This window comes from Culex pipiens, chromosome 2 (assembly GCF_016801865.2).
Source record: "Culex pipiens pallens isolate TS chromosome 2, TS_CPP_V2, whole genome shotgun sequence".
In the NCBI taxonomy this organism is placed as follows: domain Eukaryota; kingdom Metazoa; phylum Arthropoda; class Insecta; order Diptera; family Culicidae; genus Culex; species Culex pipiens.
The window spans coordinates 133,484,211-133,502,288 of NC_068938.1; the positions used below are offsets into that span (position 1 = coordinate 133,484,211).

At 38.4% G+C, this 18,078-nt stretch overlaps 2 protein-coding genes across 54 annotated transcripts in view; one reads left to right on the forward strand and one right to left on the reverse strand.

Moving 5' to 3' along the window:
- Window positions 1-99: 99 nt before the first annotated feature.
- On the forward strand, window positions 100-5,822 carry LOC120424326 (luc7-like protein 3). Of its 4 annotated transcripts, XR_005606368.2 has the most exons (7): window positions 100-402; window positions 822-1,448; window positions 1,510-1,641; window positions 1,694-1,872; window positions 1,939-2,391; window positions 2,456-2,515; window positions 2,572-5,822. XR_005606368.2 is itself a non-coding variant. In XM_039588422.2 (5 exons), exons 1-5 carry the CDS (start codon window positions 359-361, stop codon window positions 1,971-1,973), a joined length of 1,017 nt encoding a protein of 338 aa, XP_039444356.1. In that variant the 5' UTR covers window positions 100-358; the 3' UTR covers window positions 1,974-5,822. The 4 variants fall into 4 exon arrangements, 1 of the variants encoding a protein (XP_039444356.1); XR_005606366.2 differs by having other exon boundaries at window positions 1,939-2,515; XR_005606367.2 differs by having other exon boundaries at window positions 2,456-5,822.
- A 7,988-nt stretch (window positions 5,823-13,810) lies between these two features.
- Window positions 13,811-18,078, reverse strand: part of LOC120424726 (cell adhesion molecule Dscam2) — a 99,423-nt gene continuing 95,155 nt past the window's right edge. For all 50 annotated transcript variants that reach the window (XM_039589136.2, XM_039589113.2, XM_052708856.1 and 47 more), the window contains one exon: window positions 13,811-14,040. In XM_039589136.2, coding sequence (XP_039445070.1) covers window positions 13,956-14,040 — 85 coding nt within the window. In that variant the 3' untranslated portion in view covers window positions 13,811-13,955. The remainder of the gene's footprint in view (window positions 14,041-18,078) is intronic.

Consider the following 18,078-nt stretch of genomic DNA (forward strand, 5'->3'; position numbering starts at 1 on the left):
GCGCGTGTGAGAAAAGTCAAAAGCTGGGCTGCGTACTTGACTGTACGGTGGGCGTGAAGTTGGCCCCATTTGTTTTGGTTTATTACCGACAGACTGGCACCACTGTTCGGCATAAAGAAAAATCTACCAAGAAGAGAATCACGGCAAACTTCAAAGTTGGTGAAAAATCGAATATTTTACTGTTTAAAGTAGTTGAAATCGATTAAAAGCTAGTGCAAGTAGTAAAACTAAGTCGAGTGCATAGTTTGCAAATATTTTCCGGCGTTGATCGTTCCAAATCGGACGGAAATCGACATTTTTCACTTCGCGTACCTTCTACCAAGAACAATAACACCAGTAAGAGCGACAAGAAGAAGCCATGGTGGACGTCGCGAGACAGCTGCTGGACGAGCTGATGGGAAGGTATTTTGGGAAGTTTTCGTATTTAGCCCAAGATTCTTGAATCAGGTTTAGGCAAGGCTTACCTGGTTTGAACCATTTAAAAGTGGTGATGTGAACCCGAACCAGAAAAATGAACCGAGCCTAGCCCTAAGAGCAAGAGAAGTCAATCAGCTAACCGATGTAGAGCCAGATTTGGAACCAGCGACATCCGCCCAGTCAACTCAAACGGAATTCAATTCGAATCGTTTACGTATTCCGTTTCAAACGCAACAACCGATTCCGTGTACGTACTGGTTGTTGCGTTTGAAACGGAATACGTAAACGATTCGAATTGAATTCCGTTTCAGAATTCCTGATTGAGTTGACTGGGCGATTGCTCTGAGCAAAAGAGCGAGCGATATAGCATGAGCAAAACAAATTCTAATGCTAATTAATTGCAGGAACCGCAACCTGGATCCCTCCGTGAAAGGCAAGGCACTGAACTGGGAGGATGAAGAGTTCTGCACGTTTTTCATGGTCAAGTTCTGCCCGCACGACCTGTTCGTCAACACGCGGGCGGACCTCGGCCAGTGCGGCAAGCTCCACGACGAGGAGGCCAAGCGGCTGTTCGAGCAGTCCAAACCGACCCGCAAGAAGATCCAGTACGAGGACGACTTCCTGCGCTTCTGCAGCAACATGATCAACGAGGTGGACCGCAAGATCATGAAGGGCAAGCAGCGGCTGCTGCTGATGAACAGCAAGCTGGAGGGCCGGCCCGTGTCCAAGCAGCAGGAGCAGGTCAACACGATGACCGAGAAGATCAACAAGCTGCTGCGCGAAGCCGAGGAGGCCGGAATCCGGGGGGACGTCGACCAGGCCCAGAGCCTGATGCAGATGAGCGACCAGCTGAAGGAGGAAAAGGACGAGCTGGTGAAGCAGGCGGAAACGAACGGCTGGTCGGTGACGGCGGAAATTGCCGCCGCGCAGGAGAAGCAGATGGAGGTGTGCGAGGTTTGCGGGGCGTTTTTGATTGTGGGCGATGCCCAGCAACGAATCGATGACCATTTGACGGGCAAGCAGCATTTGGGGTAGGTTTTTGGGGAATGTTTAGTTTGATGGGGCAATCTCTGAGCTATCTTCTTGTTGCAGCTACTCGAAATTGAGACAGGCCGTCGAAGAAATGGAAGCTAAACGGCACAGCCCGGTTAAAGTGGAGGAACGCCGACGGGATGATGATCGGAAGGATCGTAGGGATAGACGGCGTGATGAACCGAGATCGAGGTAAAATTTCAAATTTCTTAAAAAAGAGTTGTTGGTTATTATGATCCTTTAGGGAACGCGACGACCGGTTCCACCGCGGCGGTGGCGGTGGCTTTGGAGACGATAATAGACGACGCGATAACCGACGAGACCACCGCGATCGCGATTACGAGCGCTACGGACGAGGACGCGGGGGCGGCCATGGAAGTGGTGGTCACGAAGGCCGCGAACGCGAACGTCACCACAAGCGTTGTAAGTGTCCCGCCTTGTTGGCAGCAATCGGCCCGAGTTCCACTAAATATCGCGTTTCTTTTCCAGCTGAACGCCACCGCAGCAGAAGCCGCAGTCACTAAGAGGAACTTCAAGCCATACTCCTGTTTTCGTTTCCCGTTTTGTCGTGCCGCCGAGTGTGTGTTGTGCTGCATCGTTTCCCGCTTGTTCGTTCTATTGAGAGGTATCCCAAGCTACGCAATTAAAAATCTAAACATAATTCCGCCCCTGCCCAAGGTAAGTCGTCCCATTCCGTGCCAAGTTTCTAACCGATTTCGTTCTTTATTTTCTTTCATTGTCGAATGTGTCTTACCGTGTGTGTGTTTGGGTGTGAGAGCGCGTAAAATCGGGTAAGACGCGACCAGAACAAACAGAATCATTCACACTCAGGCACATTACTTCTAACATAAATGCGGAGGGTTAGTGTCTTTGGATGCCGAGCCGGAAAATCCGTTCGCCACTGTTCTTGTAGGGAAGTCGCGGGGATCGTCCCACAAACAGGTATAACTCACTTTAAGATTGCACGACAAGTGCACTAAAATTGTAAATCTTGAGTATTTTGCAGTTCTTGAGTTTTGATCGAGCTCGCGGGGACATTTTCCCTTGATTTTGGGAAGTTGACAAGGTATTTCCGATATCTTAAAGCTTCTCTGCCGTAGACATACACCGTGTTATTTATAGATTTCCACTTGATTCGATCAGGAAAAGTTGATGCGTCCAGAGTGCGAGATTGAAGGATTGCAAGTTAAAAGAGGTACATTTTTAAAGCGTAAAACTTTTTCAAACACTCATACTTAGGGACAAATTGGAACAAGTCGGCTGATCGGTTGCGTTGCAGAACGTCAGTAGAGATCAACGAGCACACACTATCTAGCAGGTATTCCAAATTTGATTGTGGCCGATTGTGCCGTTTGGGGTGGGGTGATGATTTCGCGAGATTGCGAATCGTCCCCCTTTTCTTGGGTTGTTGTCCGTAGGTTTCACCTTGTTTGTGTCGGAATCGGGCCCGGAAGAGAGATAAATTGCTGCGCAGAATTGATTGAACGATGCACGGAGGTAATTGCTTCTTGATCGTACCCTAAATCCAACTTTCATTCAGGCAGAGAGAAAGTGCTTCTTTGTTGGCAGGCACGATTTGAACAAGATTTATTGCTGATTCAAACATTGAAAGGTAAATTAACATTACACAAAGCTGTAACTTGCTGTTCAACCGTGTTCGCGCCGTCGTACCCGCCGCAACTTGTCTGATCACCAGACACGGTCTCGAGTTGACCGCAAACTTCTGCTTTGCCCTCCCCCTGTGTGTACGCAAACGAAAAAAGGTATTTGACAAACATACTTTAAGACCTAATCTCTAGCAGCGGTAAAACGTGAAAATTCGCGTCGTAATTTAGTTCGTCACATAGAAAAAAAGAAAACACTTCGCCAAAGACACTTCATTATGTACGGTAAACTCTTCTATCAAGGTATTTATTATATACTAAAAGCAACAGACAGTAAATCATATCGTGTAATGCTTATCTGAAGTAAACTTTGGTCGATCAATTGAGAACTACAAAATGTAAAAAAAGAGTTTAAATCAGCAGCAAAGTTCTCAATTTATTCGATCAAAGCTAATTAAACTCTAGAAAAATCTACAATCATCATACCAAAACCTCAAAATTATCATGGAAATGTTTTTCTTTCTCATTTCATTCGTTTCAGAAACTGTTCCCAAAATCCACAATACCGGCGATTGGCGCAATCACCCATGTAGGCGTTTCTTATCACGTTTGATAATCATATGAATTAAACAAAAACAAACTAGTTTAAAAAGCTACTTATTCAACGATCTGAGCAAAACTATTCTGCACCACCACCACCACCACCATCATACCGAGCGACGTTTAATTTGCAGGTACCGTACGTTTCCTTTTTTTCTGTTTCACTTTACCATACAATATCATGTGTAAAAATAGTATTGTAAGCCCCAAGAAAAAAACACAACAACAATTGAAATATCCTCCAACTGGCTCTGTCCACCCATCATCGGACGGGAAGAAGAAGGTATCTCCCTATTGGTATCCAATAAAAGCAACTTCTCACGATTCAATCTCTCTGTGTAACGCTTGATATCTTCTCGATTTTGCCCGCTTCTTAATATATTTAATGTTTAGTTTACTTTTCGCCCCTTTCCCCAACAAAAATTAAAAAAAAAAACGAGCATAAGGGTGTGTTCTCATAACTCCTGAATTCACGTCGTTGAATTGACGTTACCGGTTCATCTGTAGACGTAAATAGTTTTTCACCAATTCACGCATGTTTTTCATCCAAAATCTTTGTCAACATGCTTGCTTACTTTGAAAAAGATATTTGAAGTTGTTTTTGTAAGGATTTTCCCGGAAAAACTTGAAAATTTCCACCTCAAACTTTCCAGGTGGAAGAACCGCTTCAGGTCTAAAAACGTCTTTCACTTGAATTGACGTCGTGACGTGAATGATTTAACGTCGGACGTAAATTGCATGCAAGTCTCCATTATGGAAGTCGCAAATATAGTTTGCCATAAAAAAATCGACTTTGCCGAATAAAGTGTATTTTTTTTATCAAATCGTCAGCAAATGTAGCTAAGTTAACATCAACAAGTTTGCAATTTTAATTTGCATTTAAAATCATATAGCAAGGGTGTCCAACCTTTGGCCATGCGGGCCGGATAGTTTTTTTTTACAATGAAAATACACCAATTAACATATGTTTGGCCTGGATTCAGGGAATTTTAACAAATGTTTACTGCAAAGAAAATCGTTCGAGAGAATATTTTCACACAATTTTAAAATATAGATCATTGGTAAATGAAACATAGTATTTTTGAAAAACAAATGAATAACTTTTACCGTCCTTGGGGTAAATTTTTATAGCTGTTTCATATACGTTTTTGCCAATAATTCGGTGCTTTTGTATTGAAAATTGATGAAATATAATAAATATATGCCTCTTAAAATTCAAAAAGCTTGTCTCAGAACTCATATCTACCGAAATGCGAAAAAAGAAAATATATATATATCATTTATTTAGCCTGTGCAATGGTGCAATCAAATACATATTCAACAAAGGAACTGACTCACTCTGAACCTATGCTTTATCATAAAAACACATTATTTATACAGAAACTTTGTGAAAATAACAAAATCATTTAGAAATCAACTGAAAATGGAGTTCGCATACCAAAAATGCTTTTTAGACAAAAAAAAACTCATTGACGGGAAATTAATGTTGGCTCCGGTCTCACCCAGAGTTCTTTGATACTTACTAACATCAGTTTGGCAAAAACCACCCCATCAGTCAAAACTTAGACTTGAATTGAAAATCGTTGGTCGATGATCCTTGTTTGAACGATTGATTAACGGAACATTCATGGTTATGGAAAATCTAAACGCAAATTAAGCAGTCGGAATAACACCCCAAACACCCGGATCAGTTAAATTGTCATTTTTATTAAAAATATAAGTCACTTTCAAAAATTATTCCAGATTTTCGTCGTTTTCAAAAGCTAAGCATTTACAGAAAATGTGCGATCACTGCCATCTGGCGGAGTTTCCGCTATAAAAAACGTTAGCGGTTTACTTTTTCCGAAGACACAAACCAATCGGTTCGACGTTAATTCAAAGACGTCTTTTGCGAATTTACGTCAATTCTGGAGTTATGAGAACACACCCTAACGGGGTTGAAATTAAGTGTAAAAAAAACTCTAGTTTTAAACAGTTGCAAACGGATTAAATAAACCAAAATCATACAGCAAAAAAAAAGTAGTGAAGCAAGTGACACTAAGTTACGCGTAGCTTTTAGAGATGGTGTTGTGCGCCACCAGCTCGTCATCGCGACACTAGGTGGGCGTCCAAAGCCGCATCCAGTTTCATCTGTTTCAATAAAAGTACAATCGTATAAAGAGAATAAAATCAACATGTTTGTGTGCGTTGAAACGTCTCCGAAAAGGCCATGTGCAGGAATTATGTATCTCTGAGCCTATTGGTGTCCAATAAATAAATTTCCGTGTTCCAGAGTGGTCAAAAGGGTCAGAGAACAACGGCATGACCGTAGATTGTCATATATTTTAATTTCATGATGTTTAATGTGCAACATGATAAGGTTTCATGAAAAAAATCAAGTCGGCTATCCTTCGGGTATAGGAATCCGAAGGCTTGAATTGACCTCTTTTTACTCCAAGGAACCTTCCACCCCAGGATTCGAATTGGATTGCGTGTCCAACCGCCGATCAGCGACTTTACCGGAGCAGGCTTGGTTTGTTGTGTTATTTGTACTTTTACCAGGGAGACGACTTCAACTGGAATTACTTAGTTAACATCAACTAAAACCGTGACTGACATTTTACTTCTTACTTACTAATCTAAGCTTTTTTTAATTCTACAGGCAAAGGTGTGCCTGTCAAGGTAATAAACCGAGTGCTGGAATGCTTTCAAAATGAACAACAGCAAACACTGTGGTAAGGACAACTTGCTCGTGCCATGTTGCGTAAACGTAGAATAAAACAAGGATGCCCCCTTTCCACCCTACATTTTCAATTTGATTATGGAGGCAGTTTTGGAGTAGGTGAAGGATGTTGTTCCTGGACCGTAACTGAACCAAGAAGATTACTTCAGCTTTCCTATGCTGCTCGCGTTTGACGATGACCTCATCGTTATCTCCCGGACGAAGCAAGATGTCGAGCTGGTATTGACAAATCTCATAGAGTTTCTGTCGTATGTCGAAGAACACGAGGATGAGTGCAAAGTTCTGATGCGTCAGCCGACAGGAGACGCTTTTATTTAAAATAAAATTACAAACAATAGCAAATGATGGATTCGGAGCCAGCAACTGAAGCAACACAATCATCGGTCATGGTACAGCAATAAAAATGTCGCCGTGATGGAATTAGTTTGTTTTCCCCCTTTATTTGATAAACACAACACATTATTTATTGATTGCATTGAACTTCACTGCCCCTGATCGCATAAATGTCCCATATGCATTTTCATCGTTTTTGAGTTATTGATGCAGTTTTGTTCAGAATCGCGAGATCTTTCAGAAAAGCCTATAACATCCAGTACTTTGTTCTAGAAATCAGGAGGAAATCCAGTTTTTTCGTGAAAACTTAACACGTAACCTTATGTGTGGGACAAACTTCAAATGCGTTTTTCTCAGCTTGCTGTTTTTGCATATGGGACATTTATGTGAACATGGGTAGTTCAGGACTGTTAAAAAGTCGGGCCCATCTCGATGCAATATGTGGAAAACAAGCAAATCTGTTCGAACTGGAACAAGAAAGAACTCGACTTGTTGCCGCTCTGTTTGCAATCCTCGATTCTGTAATTCCGCCTGTCAAGCAGCAAGGGTTCGTTCAAAAATTACGTCCATGAACAGGGGGAGGGGGGGGTCTTGGGTTTGTGACAGCCCATGTTAAAGGTATAGGAAAAGTGCGTGACAGGGGGGAGGGGGGGGTCTGAAATCCCGAAAATCTCTGGACGTAATATTTGAACAAACCCCAAGTGGAAAGACCACCAAGACGCAAGTGGATTGTGTGGCCGGATACAAGTAGTCAACGACGTCGACTAAACGGGAAAATCTTGACTCCAAGAGCGTCGTAAGAATGTGTACAAACAAAAATGACGATTCCCATTTAGATACTTGAAGTTGTCGTCCGTGTTTGGGAAGTGGTCTACAATATGAGTTTTGGCAATATGGGTACTAGAATGTAACAACACGGGTTAATTTTGCGGACATTTCAGGGCATAATATGATATATTTTTGCGCTCCACGTTTTTCGTTTTCCCTTGTCAGAAATATTCACTTTTTGTGATTTTTCGGTTCGGATTTTTAGTGATTTTCACGGTCGGGTTTATTCCGCGAGTTACGTTTGTTGGCGAGATTGCGCGAAAACAAATTTTTGACGAATTTCGAAGAAATTGCTGTGAAAGTGAGGGAGAGTTGATGGGAAGTTAAGTGTTTGTTCGGTGTAATCCTGGTTTGAAGGAAAATTTACTGAAGTCCAATTGATTTTGCCCTAATTTGACTGGTGGTTCACTGAATCTGGAAGTTGCTTTAGGAACATGTTAATGATGTTAGGGTTGGCATAATTGGGTACTAAAGCCCTATGTAAATTTTTATGTACAACGGTAAAAAACACGATTAAAAACCATTCCTGATCACTTTTTTTCATTTTAATGCAAAAAAAAAATGGACAAGACAACATTTTTTCGATTGATTAACTATGGTCCCCTTGGAACGAGCTGTCAAGTAGGAGCTTTTCTGTCAAGAAGGACCGCGAGGTTAATTTTTCAAATTGATTTAAAAATCCATTTTAAACTCTTTGTGGTCGTATAAATGGTCATTGTACTCAGAAAAATAATCTTTATCGCTGTAAACAATAATATCAGCAATCTAAGCTTCATTTTAGGACCCAATTCTGATTCCGACGAAAACGATCAAGCCGTTTGATTGGTGATTGAGGATTTTCTGGACTCCAAAACATTTTCCCGGTGAGGACTTTCCTTTTTACTTATGTTATTTTTTTATTTTGATCCATGAGAAACATCATGAAAAAAACAGTTTAACATTGCGCTTTTGTTTTTCGTGGCTACCTTGTTTTTTATCACGTTGAAACTTGTTAGGAGTATTTATCAGTTTGTTCCAGTATTTAAAAAAAATAAACTGGCAGGAATTAAATCGTATCATTATAACAATAGCCTTCTTGCCGTGATAAAAAGTCTTATTAAAAATTTATTTTATGAAATTATTGATCAATCTTATAAATTTAAGTGGTTGTTTTTGATGGACTTCTTCCAATGAAATCGATCAAAGAATAATGTCACTTATTTCCTTTACAAAATGTTATTTTTCTTAAAATCTTTTTTGTTTGATGATGATTTCTATCCGTTTTAGCAACTCAAGAACTCAAGTTTACAAAAGTATTTTCACTGCTATGAGTTTCAACAAGATTTGAAGTTGAATTAAACCTCAAGACTACATCATTTGGTGAGAGCTTTCCTTTTTAATACAGGCAACCCATTCATTTATTCTGACATATTTACAACTCATTAAAGACAAACCACGCAAATTTCACTATATACGCGGTAGGGTGTTCATTTGGTCGTTCGCTGTGAGTTGTGGATTGCCTGCTTCTCTAATGAAAGTTCGACTGAGGGGGCATGCTTATTAATTTCTCGTCGCTCCATACCCTCAATGACGTGATTGGAGCAAGGGCGTCTATGCGAAGTGTCCCTACACCCGCTACAAATTTCTGGCGCTTAGGGAGGGAAGAGGGTAACAATTTTGATCTATGCGCCGGTATTTGAAGCATTAAGCAAAAAAAACTTATGCACGTGGGTGTACAGATTATGGGTATGGGGATCATACATATATACATACATACATTTCAGGGCATAATCCCCTAGGTTTACTGAGCCCGAATTCCAAATATGAGCTTGATTGGTTGCGCCAGGACCTGGCGCTTTGATTTGAATTTTAAATGGGATTCAACCCGTAAATCGGTGAGTTTTGTTTTTTGGCAGTTTTGAGCCTCCTAACGATTTTTGCATTTTTCAAAAACCTCATAAGCTTATAGTCCGTGTTCCAGGGGACAACTTTGCCAAAGAATGCGAAAAGATTCATACAGTATTTAAAATGTTACAGAATTTATAACGACGCCGCTGAAAACTTCAACTTTTTCTTCAAGCTCTACTGGCAACCTTCAGCATGCTTGATCGTCGCGACGCCTACCTTCAATATTTTCTGCAGTAGCAGCAAGTGCTGCCAGAAAAGCTTGAAGGAAAAGTTTTCAGCGGGCAGAAGCATGCAGAAACCTCCCTCCAAGCGGCTTTTCGAAGATTTTTCAAAATAAAACCCAAATTCGAATTAATTTTACTATTTTTTTATTGATAGGTTTTTGAGTTTTTGTTGTTGTTTTTATTTCATAATGGTTCAGTTTCGCTGGCGCAATTTGCTCATGTTTATGCGATTCTTTTTGAAATATCTTGTGTTTCAATTTTGCTGATGTTATTCGTGTGTTTTTCTTGTTTTTGTTTTAAAGATAATAATCATACTCGGTACTAATGTACCCGCTAGCTGTAGCCTTAGTAATTCATTCCCATTGTTCTTGTGTATCCCTCGTTTCTCTTTGTTTACTTACTTTTCTGTTCCATAATAAAGCGAGCAAATACAACTACATTCAATTGATGGATTATTATTTTTGTTTGCTAGTGTGTTGTGTCGTGTGTCTTAAAAGTATATCATTTTGTTTGTTTCCATTGATTCACATTAGTCACGTGATGATTTTCCTTTCTTTTTATTATTTTGCGTTACATGTTGTTCCACAAAGTACTGAGAAATGTTGTTTGCTATCTGCATTCTAATTTGTTCTGACGGCTAGACCTCGAAAAATAATGTCGGAAATGGAAACTATGGCGGCAACACGGGGGAGCGTTGGTGATCCCACCTTTATGCGGCGAATGTTCCACCGGAAGTTGCAATCATTGTGATTGCATTGCTTCGGCCACCACTAAAATATATCGCCCTATTCTTGTTAATCGCTAAACTTATGGAAAACGAAAAAGCTACCATTTGACTTTGTACACAATTGCATGTGTTTTGATTTAATTGTTCTTTGTATCGTACATGTGTGATGTTCTTGTGGGAAAGGTGGACGTAATTTAATTTAAAAATTGGTTTGAATTTTTTTATTCGTGTCGAAGGATTAACGCAAAATCAAAATCATTTATGGCACTTTGGACGTGTACTAACACTGCCGAGCGGTGTAGATTTTGGTTTTGGAAAATTAAGGCAAACGCACGAATCTTTAGAGCAGTGAATTTTGACTAGAATGCGTTGATCTGTTTGAACGCTGAGATGGTTAGCAAGCAAAAACGCAAACGAGCAGTGGTAAAGATTTTTTCTTTTGCGGAAAAAGATTATTCGTACTTTAAATTCTGGTGGTTTCAATCGACAAGGTGGTGTAAATTATAGCTGTGTAAGCTCTGTTACTTGAATTTCTTAGTACCAAAGGGCTTTTGTGTTTGATTTTAGTTTTGTGTTATGTCTTCCAAACTTGTTTTTTTGGTTTACTTTAGACTTCAACTTTCTGTTTATAATTTTGTAACCGTTTAATTAACATTGTATTTTGTTTAAGATATATTCAGTAACTTTACTATAGGTGGAAAAAACACTGCACGTTAATGTTGCTGGTTGACAATTTCGTCTTGTTTTGGATGAGTGCCAGATGTGTAGGTATCTTTTATAATTACGTTATAGATGCAGCATTATGCTATAATTTTACTCGCATTAGTCTTCAGTTTCCTTTTTTATTTTATTAAATATTTTGCTCAATCACGTGCTGTTTTCAGATCTTTTTTCTTTTGTTCGCTTACCCAAGTTTTACTTTGACGAAAATAGCTTTTTTTTTTGATTGAAAAATTTAATTTATACAAGAAGTAATCGTGTAAACTCAAAATACGAGTACATAGTAGGGACCGAAAATGTTTCATCACACAGTATAAAAATTTGTTCCTATTTACTTACTTGACTATATTCAATAAATTACAAAAGTGATTCATTATTATATGTTTCGTAATATAACTGAGTCCAAGAGCTTGATTTATGCGTTATTATTATAGTTAGTGGTTACTTGTGAGGAAGTATATTTTATGATCGTTTACAGTATCTTATAGTTTTAGTAATATATATAAACATACCTAGCAAAAAGGATATTCCTATTTATATAAATGCTTTTTTTGTTTTCACATTCTTTCCCAAATATCTACGATCCTAGTATCTCTTGGCAGATGGTACACGAAAAGTAATCTATAGGTGTCTCGAGAGAAAATTGAAATAAAAAGCGTCGCAACATTCTACAACTTGATAAGAAAATCGGAATTTTTGAGAGAAAAAGGTGATTTCAAAGTTTAAGAAAACATATTCGTCACAACCGTTAGTGTTTGGTTTGTTATGTTTGTAATTATAATTGGTTAATGAATTTGATAACTTGATGTTTGAAAACAAATCAGATATTCTTCATAAATTGCACAATTAGAGATGCCAACAAACGTTATCACCAATACATCTTTACTTTTGACGCAAAAGGTCGAAAGTGGGCAAAACGTGTGTGTTTTTTAATTTAAAAAATCACATAAAACTCTTGAAAGAACTGAACATTAAAAAAATAATACACTTACAGAAATATCACAGAAACAAGATAAATCATTTAAAAATGAAGCATACAATCTTTAAAATTTATTTGAGTTTAGCCTTTTTTTCATAAAACTTTCCAAAGAACTGATTATGCTTGAAATAATGAAAAATTAATGTTTTAATAAGATTGAATCAAGATTTTTCTAATTTTCACACACTTTTGGGATTCGACCTTATGCCTCTCGACCCTTTGTCCAACATCCAAAAAGAATCACCAGAAGGACAATTTATGATGAATATTGATTGTAGGTGAACCGCTTGTTATTTGTTGCTATTTAAAAATTTAGGAGAGTCAGTTAAAGTTGTAAATTTAATATTAGAAGTTTGAATAAAAAGTACTTATAACAATCCGAAGCAGAAAATTGTTTTGCAAAAAATTAAATATAAAAATCTTACAACAAACAAAAAATAAACACAAAAAGAGAACATTCCCACTACGAAAGCCAAACATCACTACTGCCGGGTGCTTTTCACACAGTGATCCTTTTTTTCCTCATCTTTAAAAACATCCCAAAATTTCGTAGAAAGAACACCTCGGTACCAAAAATTGAGCAATCGTCGTTCAGTTGTTTTTTTTTTGTTTGTGTCTGCGTGTTTTTGGTATTTCAATTTGTTGTTACAAGCTATCCTATGCGATTTTGTTGGTGCTTGATGTGCTTAATAAATAAAAACTACAAAACGAAAAGCTGCCTTACACACTAAAGATATGCTCACCCACTGGAAGCAAAATTAAAGCTCTTGTTTTAGTTATAACGTTAAATAATGTACAATCTCGATCTCTCGAGTTAAAAGTTAGTTTAAAAAATAAATTCGTTATGATTAGAGAAGACAAAAAACGCAAAACACTCCTCGAGACAACCCTCGTGCACCGTTTGTTTCTCTAAACTGGTGATGATCGCGCACTCTGCTACAGACGTTTCTTGTTTGGGACGAAGAAAATTACACAGTTTGTTTTTTAGCTTTGTTATCCATTACACTGATTAATTACGTTTACGATCTTTGCTTTATCCATTTTCCTCATCTGCTCTTTACTGTCTGCAAAATTTTAGTTTTTTGTTGTTGTTTTGTTTAATAATTTCATGTGGGATCACTTCTATCTGCATTTTTGTTATTTTTTAATATTTGATTGATTTTTGTGTGTGTTACTATCATAGTCCGACCATACTTTGCAGCTTTTGTAGTCTTCGGAATATTTAAATGGTATGAGTTTGTGGATGCATGGTACCTAGCTGTCGGTAGTAGTAGTGTTTGTATTGGAGTAGTGTAATAGTAGTTGCTAGTATACTAAATACTAGATAGTTATGGTTTCGTATGCTAGTGATTCACCTAGGTGTAGTGTGTCACGGTAATAAAATTGGTAATTGGTGTAATTCAAAAGTTCGTTACATGTGAGAATGTGTATTTTTATACATTGGCGTAACAGCGTAACTCCACCCCTCAGGACTTGGTCAAATCCACATCACACAAAAATTTGGCAAACAAATTAAACCCAACGAAAAACGTACGATAGACACCGATTCAAGTCAACACAAGCGACGAACCTGCGATGTTTGGATTTGACCATTCTTTTTCTTCTTTTAGAGATAGCTCGACTGTTGCTTCCTTCGCCACAGCGACAACGTCGAGAAGGTCCTTCGGCCAGATCCTCCTCGCTGTGGGCTGCCATTGCAATGTGGAGTCACGCTTAAGATTACTCATTAGAGCTTAATTTTGACAGAAAAAGAACCGATGATGGGAAGTGTGTGGGGGCGCGGGAAGTTGAGAATGAGTTTGTTTGATTCTAGCAAAACTGTGTGATATTGGCTGGAGTTGCTGCTGTCGCTGTGGGTTCAGCTGGTTCAGCGCCTTACAGATTACACTGCCATAGTATCGTAGGCTGTGAGTCCTGAACCGGCGGGGGCTGCTGCTTGTTTGGCGTACTTGGGTTTGATTTCGTTTCTACGAGCGATTGCAGAAGGGGAGCAGTAGAGCACGTAATAGAGGGAGAGAGAGAAATGGAAAGTGGAGCACGATTAGAGTACGTTCTGAGCACGGTGGGATAGCTCTGCTAGGTTTTAAGGATAGAAGTGGGGTTATTAGGGACATTACGGGTAGGGTGCGAGGATTGTTAAGTTTGTGGGGAGTAAAACTGGTTTTGTTATTAATCCATTTAGGCTGGGTTAGGTTGCATAACTTTTTGTGTAAAGCTGCGTGATAAATGAACTTGTAACTCTTCTCGATATGATGGGAAAGAAAATGATTTTTGAACATAGTTTAAATAACTGAGGATGCATCATAGTGGAACACGAGTAAATATATCTGTAAACTGTGGGTGAAGTCATCAAGTTTATTTTATATTTCAATTACATCTAGAATTATTCACAGTTGACATCGAGCGAAAATTCGATGTTTTCGATATAATTAAGATTTTTACAAAAAAATGCCAACGCTGCCAAATATTGAAATAGTGTTTTCGCGTAAATTGCTTTTTGTATTAAAAAGTGAAACAAAAAAAAATCAGAAGTTCCGTTTTAAGTATACAGATTTTCTAATATTTAGATACCATATTGGTACGGGCAGCTGCATAATTTGTATGGAAACATGCATGGATGAACCAATGACACTGGGCAAATGCTGCAAATTGTCTGGACTTTAACAGAAATGCAATGAAAATATTGATAAAAATAAAATTTACCCATTTTTAAAAACAATGTACACTGAAAAAATCTGACATAGCAAACTCAAGTACTGTTTCACGTGAGCTGCTCCAAAAATCATCACGATAATTTCACATGCTTATCCAATGACTTCGATAGTTTGTTTATGTTCCATTGATGTGAAAATCATTTGAAATCAGCTGATCCCAACCGAAACCCGCTTCACTCTTTTATCACATGGTGTTCACTGCGGATTCAAGTGAATTCCACTTCGATTTGCCCCATTTGACTTTTCCTTTGATAGTGAAGGGAAATTCACGTTAAAACCAGATGTTTTGAATTTGAATGTCGAGTGTTGCAAATTTGTTCCGAAAATCAATAAGCAAGATGGCGAGAAGGAAAAATGCACGATTTGAGCTCGTCTTTTAAATCAGTTTTTTATTTCAATTATTTAAGGAATTCATCTGAATTTTCACAAAGAATCGTTATTTTGATGATGGTAAGTAATTATGCAATTATAAAGTAATGCTTTGCTAAGAAGTTTCTAAATACTTTTTGTTTTCAGGAAACCAAGTTCGTAAGTCTTTTTTCAAGTGCAAAATATCCTGCAGATTGCTGTGAACCGGATTGGGATGCGGCTTTAGGAGCGTTCAGTGCTGGTTTTCGAGGACTCCGAAAGTGCAAAATTGTCCTCGAAAGAGTATTTGCGGACAGTACGATGTGTACCTTAGTGACCAGTGAATGAGGACGACCAAGAGTGTGTTGTTGGTAATGAAATATATGCGTGAAATAAAATGTGAAACAAAAAAAAACAATTTTTAGATTTCTTTACCGTTATTTAACAGCAACAAAAGAAAAAAATAGTACGTGATTCCCATTTCATATTCACAAGGATTTCACGTGACAATCATGTGCGATGACACTTGAAGCTAACGTGTTTTTCATTCAATTATGATGAGAATTTCACTTGAATTTACCGCATCGCATTTTGAACCATTTCGATATGATTTTCACATGACATTCACATGCGAAGTCGAATGGGGCAGATTCATGTGTAAAACATGTGACATTACTATGTGCCTTTCTTTCAGTGTACCGAACAAGTACACTGAAAGAAACCAGCATAGTAATCTCAAGTGATTTTTCACGTGAGAGTCTCCAAAAATCAACACGATAAATTCACGTGCTTTTCCCATGGCCCTCACATGTTTTACATTTCAAATGGATGTGAAAATAATTTAAAGCCAGCTGATCGTTAGCGAGAAAACTTCCACTCTTTTTTCGCATGAATTTCACTTCAGATTCAAATAAATTTTACATCGATTGGCCCCATTCGACATTTCCTTTGATTTCGAAGTGAAAAACACGTTAGATTGAAATGCTTTGGTTTTAAAATGTGTTTGGGGAAAAAATCTTCATTAGTAAGATGGCCACGGACGATGGCGGTGCAAAATTTGCACAAATTTCCTGAATTAGTTCAAATATTGTATCTTCAGGTTCGGAACAAGAAGAATAACAAAATGCTTTGCATCATCATTCCTATTATGGTACTACATATCAAAAATTTGCAAAATGACAGCCCCAACCAGTCTGGCAACGACAAATCGGTTTATCCCTTAAACTGCTGCAAAGCTTCCGCCCTGTTTGTGACTCTGTAAAATTAAGCGGCTCACCCCTTTAAAAAGAAAGAAAGAAAAACCACCAACCGAAAGCACTAAGTACGCGTTAGTTACTGCGATGGGAGGAAGGAAAAATTGTAAAAGCTCGCGGAAAAAACCAACTTCGTTCGACGCCCAGCGGAACAAAAAGTAAAACTATCGACCAAATATTGGCGGTTTTCAATTTGGATTCTAGCCCCGTTGGTTGGCACGGTTTCCCAGGGTGACGGCTTCTTCTACTTCTTGGTCTTTTAGCTGCACCTTCCCTTTCCCACACATCCACTGCCCACTCGGTCAGAGGGATCGAAGCAAGCCGCGCGCGCGTCGTGACGTTTTGAAATTTTGCTCCGCGGATTTTTCCTTTCTCATTTTAATATTTTTAGTATTTTTAGTGAAATTTTAGTTAAAAATGTGAATAATCCGGGAAGCTGAGAGTCGGGTTTTGAATGCTGGATTGAAGAGCTACGGAATATCAAATTGGTGGTGGAGAAAAGTGTAGTTTCCGACTGATGAGCGTCGTCTTTGGCGTTGGAATTACGGTGGCAGCTTTGGGCACATCTTCGGTTTTCGGCTCGGAGTGTTTCTGGGGCTCAGGGTTTTTGTGCTGGAACACATCTAGGTTCCATAAAAGTGGAAATTGTGATTTTGTGAATTAGAGTTATTTGATGAAGCTTTGCCTCAACGCAAGGAAAACAGAAGAAAATGACCTCTACTAAGAAGCAGAGCCTTTAGAAGCTGTTGGTGGAAATTCTGGAGCGGTAGAGCGGCTGTTTTGGGTCGTGTTGTCCTATCCCGGTGAGCTCTTTCCATTTTGGGTCCTTATTTAGTGTTCATGTATTAATTACATAACAGAAAAAAAATATTTGAAGTTGCTGCTGTCAATGTCATGGCAACGTACTTTTTCCCGAAACTCATGGCTACCTTGTTATTCATTGAAATAATTATTTCACTTTTCAGTGATTTTTTACGTTCCTAAATCTAATTTGTGCAAGAAATAGCTTAAGTTCTCTCTAAAATGACAGAGCATTTTAAGCCCACACTTAATTCAGTGCTGCTACACCCTTTCAAAGAAAAATATGCCTTTTTTTTAGTTTCATAGATTTTCTAAATTGAAAAATGACATTTACACAATCAATATAGATTTAAGAATATTAGTGACAGTAGAAAAAACATGATTACTTCGATTTGGTTTTTTTATATTAAAATAAATATTAAAAATGCACCGAGTAATTAATTCAGAAACTGTATGCTGCTTGATGAATTCATCAAATATTTAAGAATTAATTGAGGTATTGTAAATGTGTTTTATGTTTGATGATTTTTATGGTTTTAATAAAAAATCTGTTCAAAGTTTCTGATTATAAAACTTTGAAAACTTCTGCGATTCCTTTTTGTAAATAATTTCTTTTCCTATCCATCTTTGTACCGAGCCACGTAGCCCAGTGGTAACGCTTCCGCCTCGTAAGCGGTAGATCGGGGTTCAAATCCCGGCTCGGACCAACACAACTGGTGATCTTTTCCCTTCTGGATTCGATTGCTTAGTAAAGGGAAGGTAGTGTATCGTCACAAACTGGACCTTATCACGACACCTTAGGGAGGCGACCTATGGAATGTTAACATTAACCTTAACATGTTAACATTAAGTTGAGAATGAAACTGCCACTGAATCCGCTTTGTAAATG

Bases quoted from the DNA above. Each gene is read 5' to 3' on its own strand.
- LOC120424326 (XM_039588422.2), top strand. From the start codon at position 359: ATGGTGGACGTCGCGAGACAGCTGCTGGACGAGCTGATGGGAAG. The intron at 403-821 runs GTATTTTGGGAA...AATTAATTGCAG, and splicing joins CTGGACGAGCTGATGGGAAG to GAACCGCAACCTGGATCCCT. The intron at 1,642-1,693 runs GTAAAATTTCAA...ATGATCCTTTAG, and splicing joins CGTGATGAACCGAGATCGAG to GGAACGCGACGACCGGTTCC.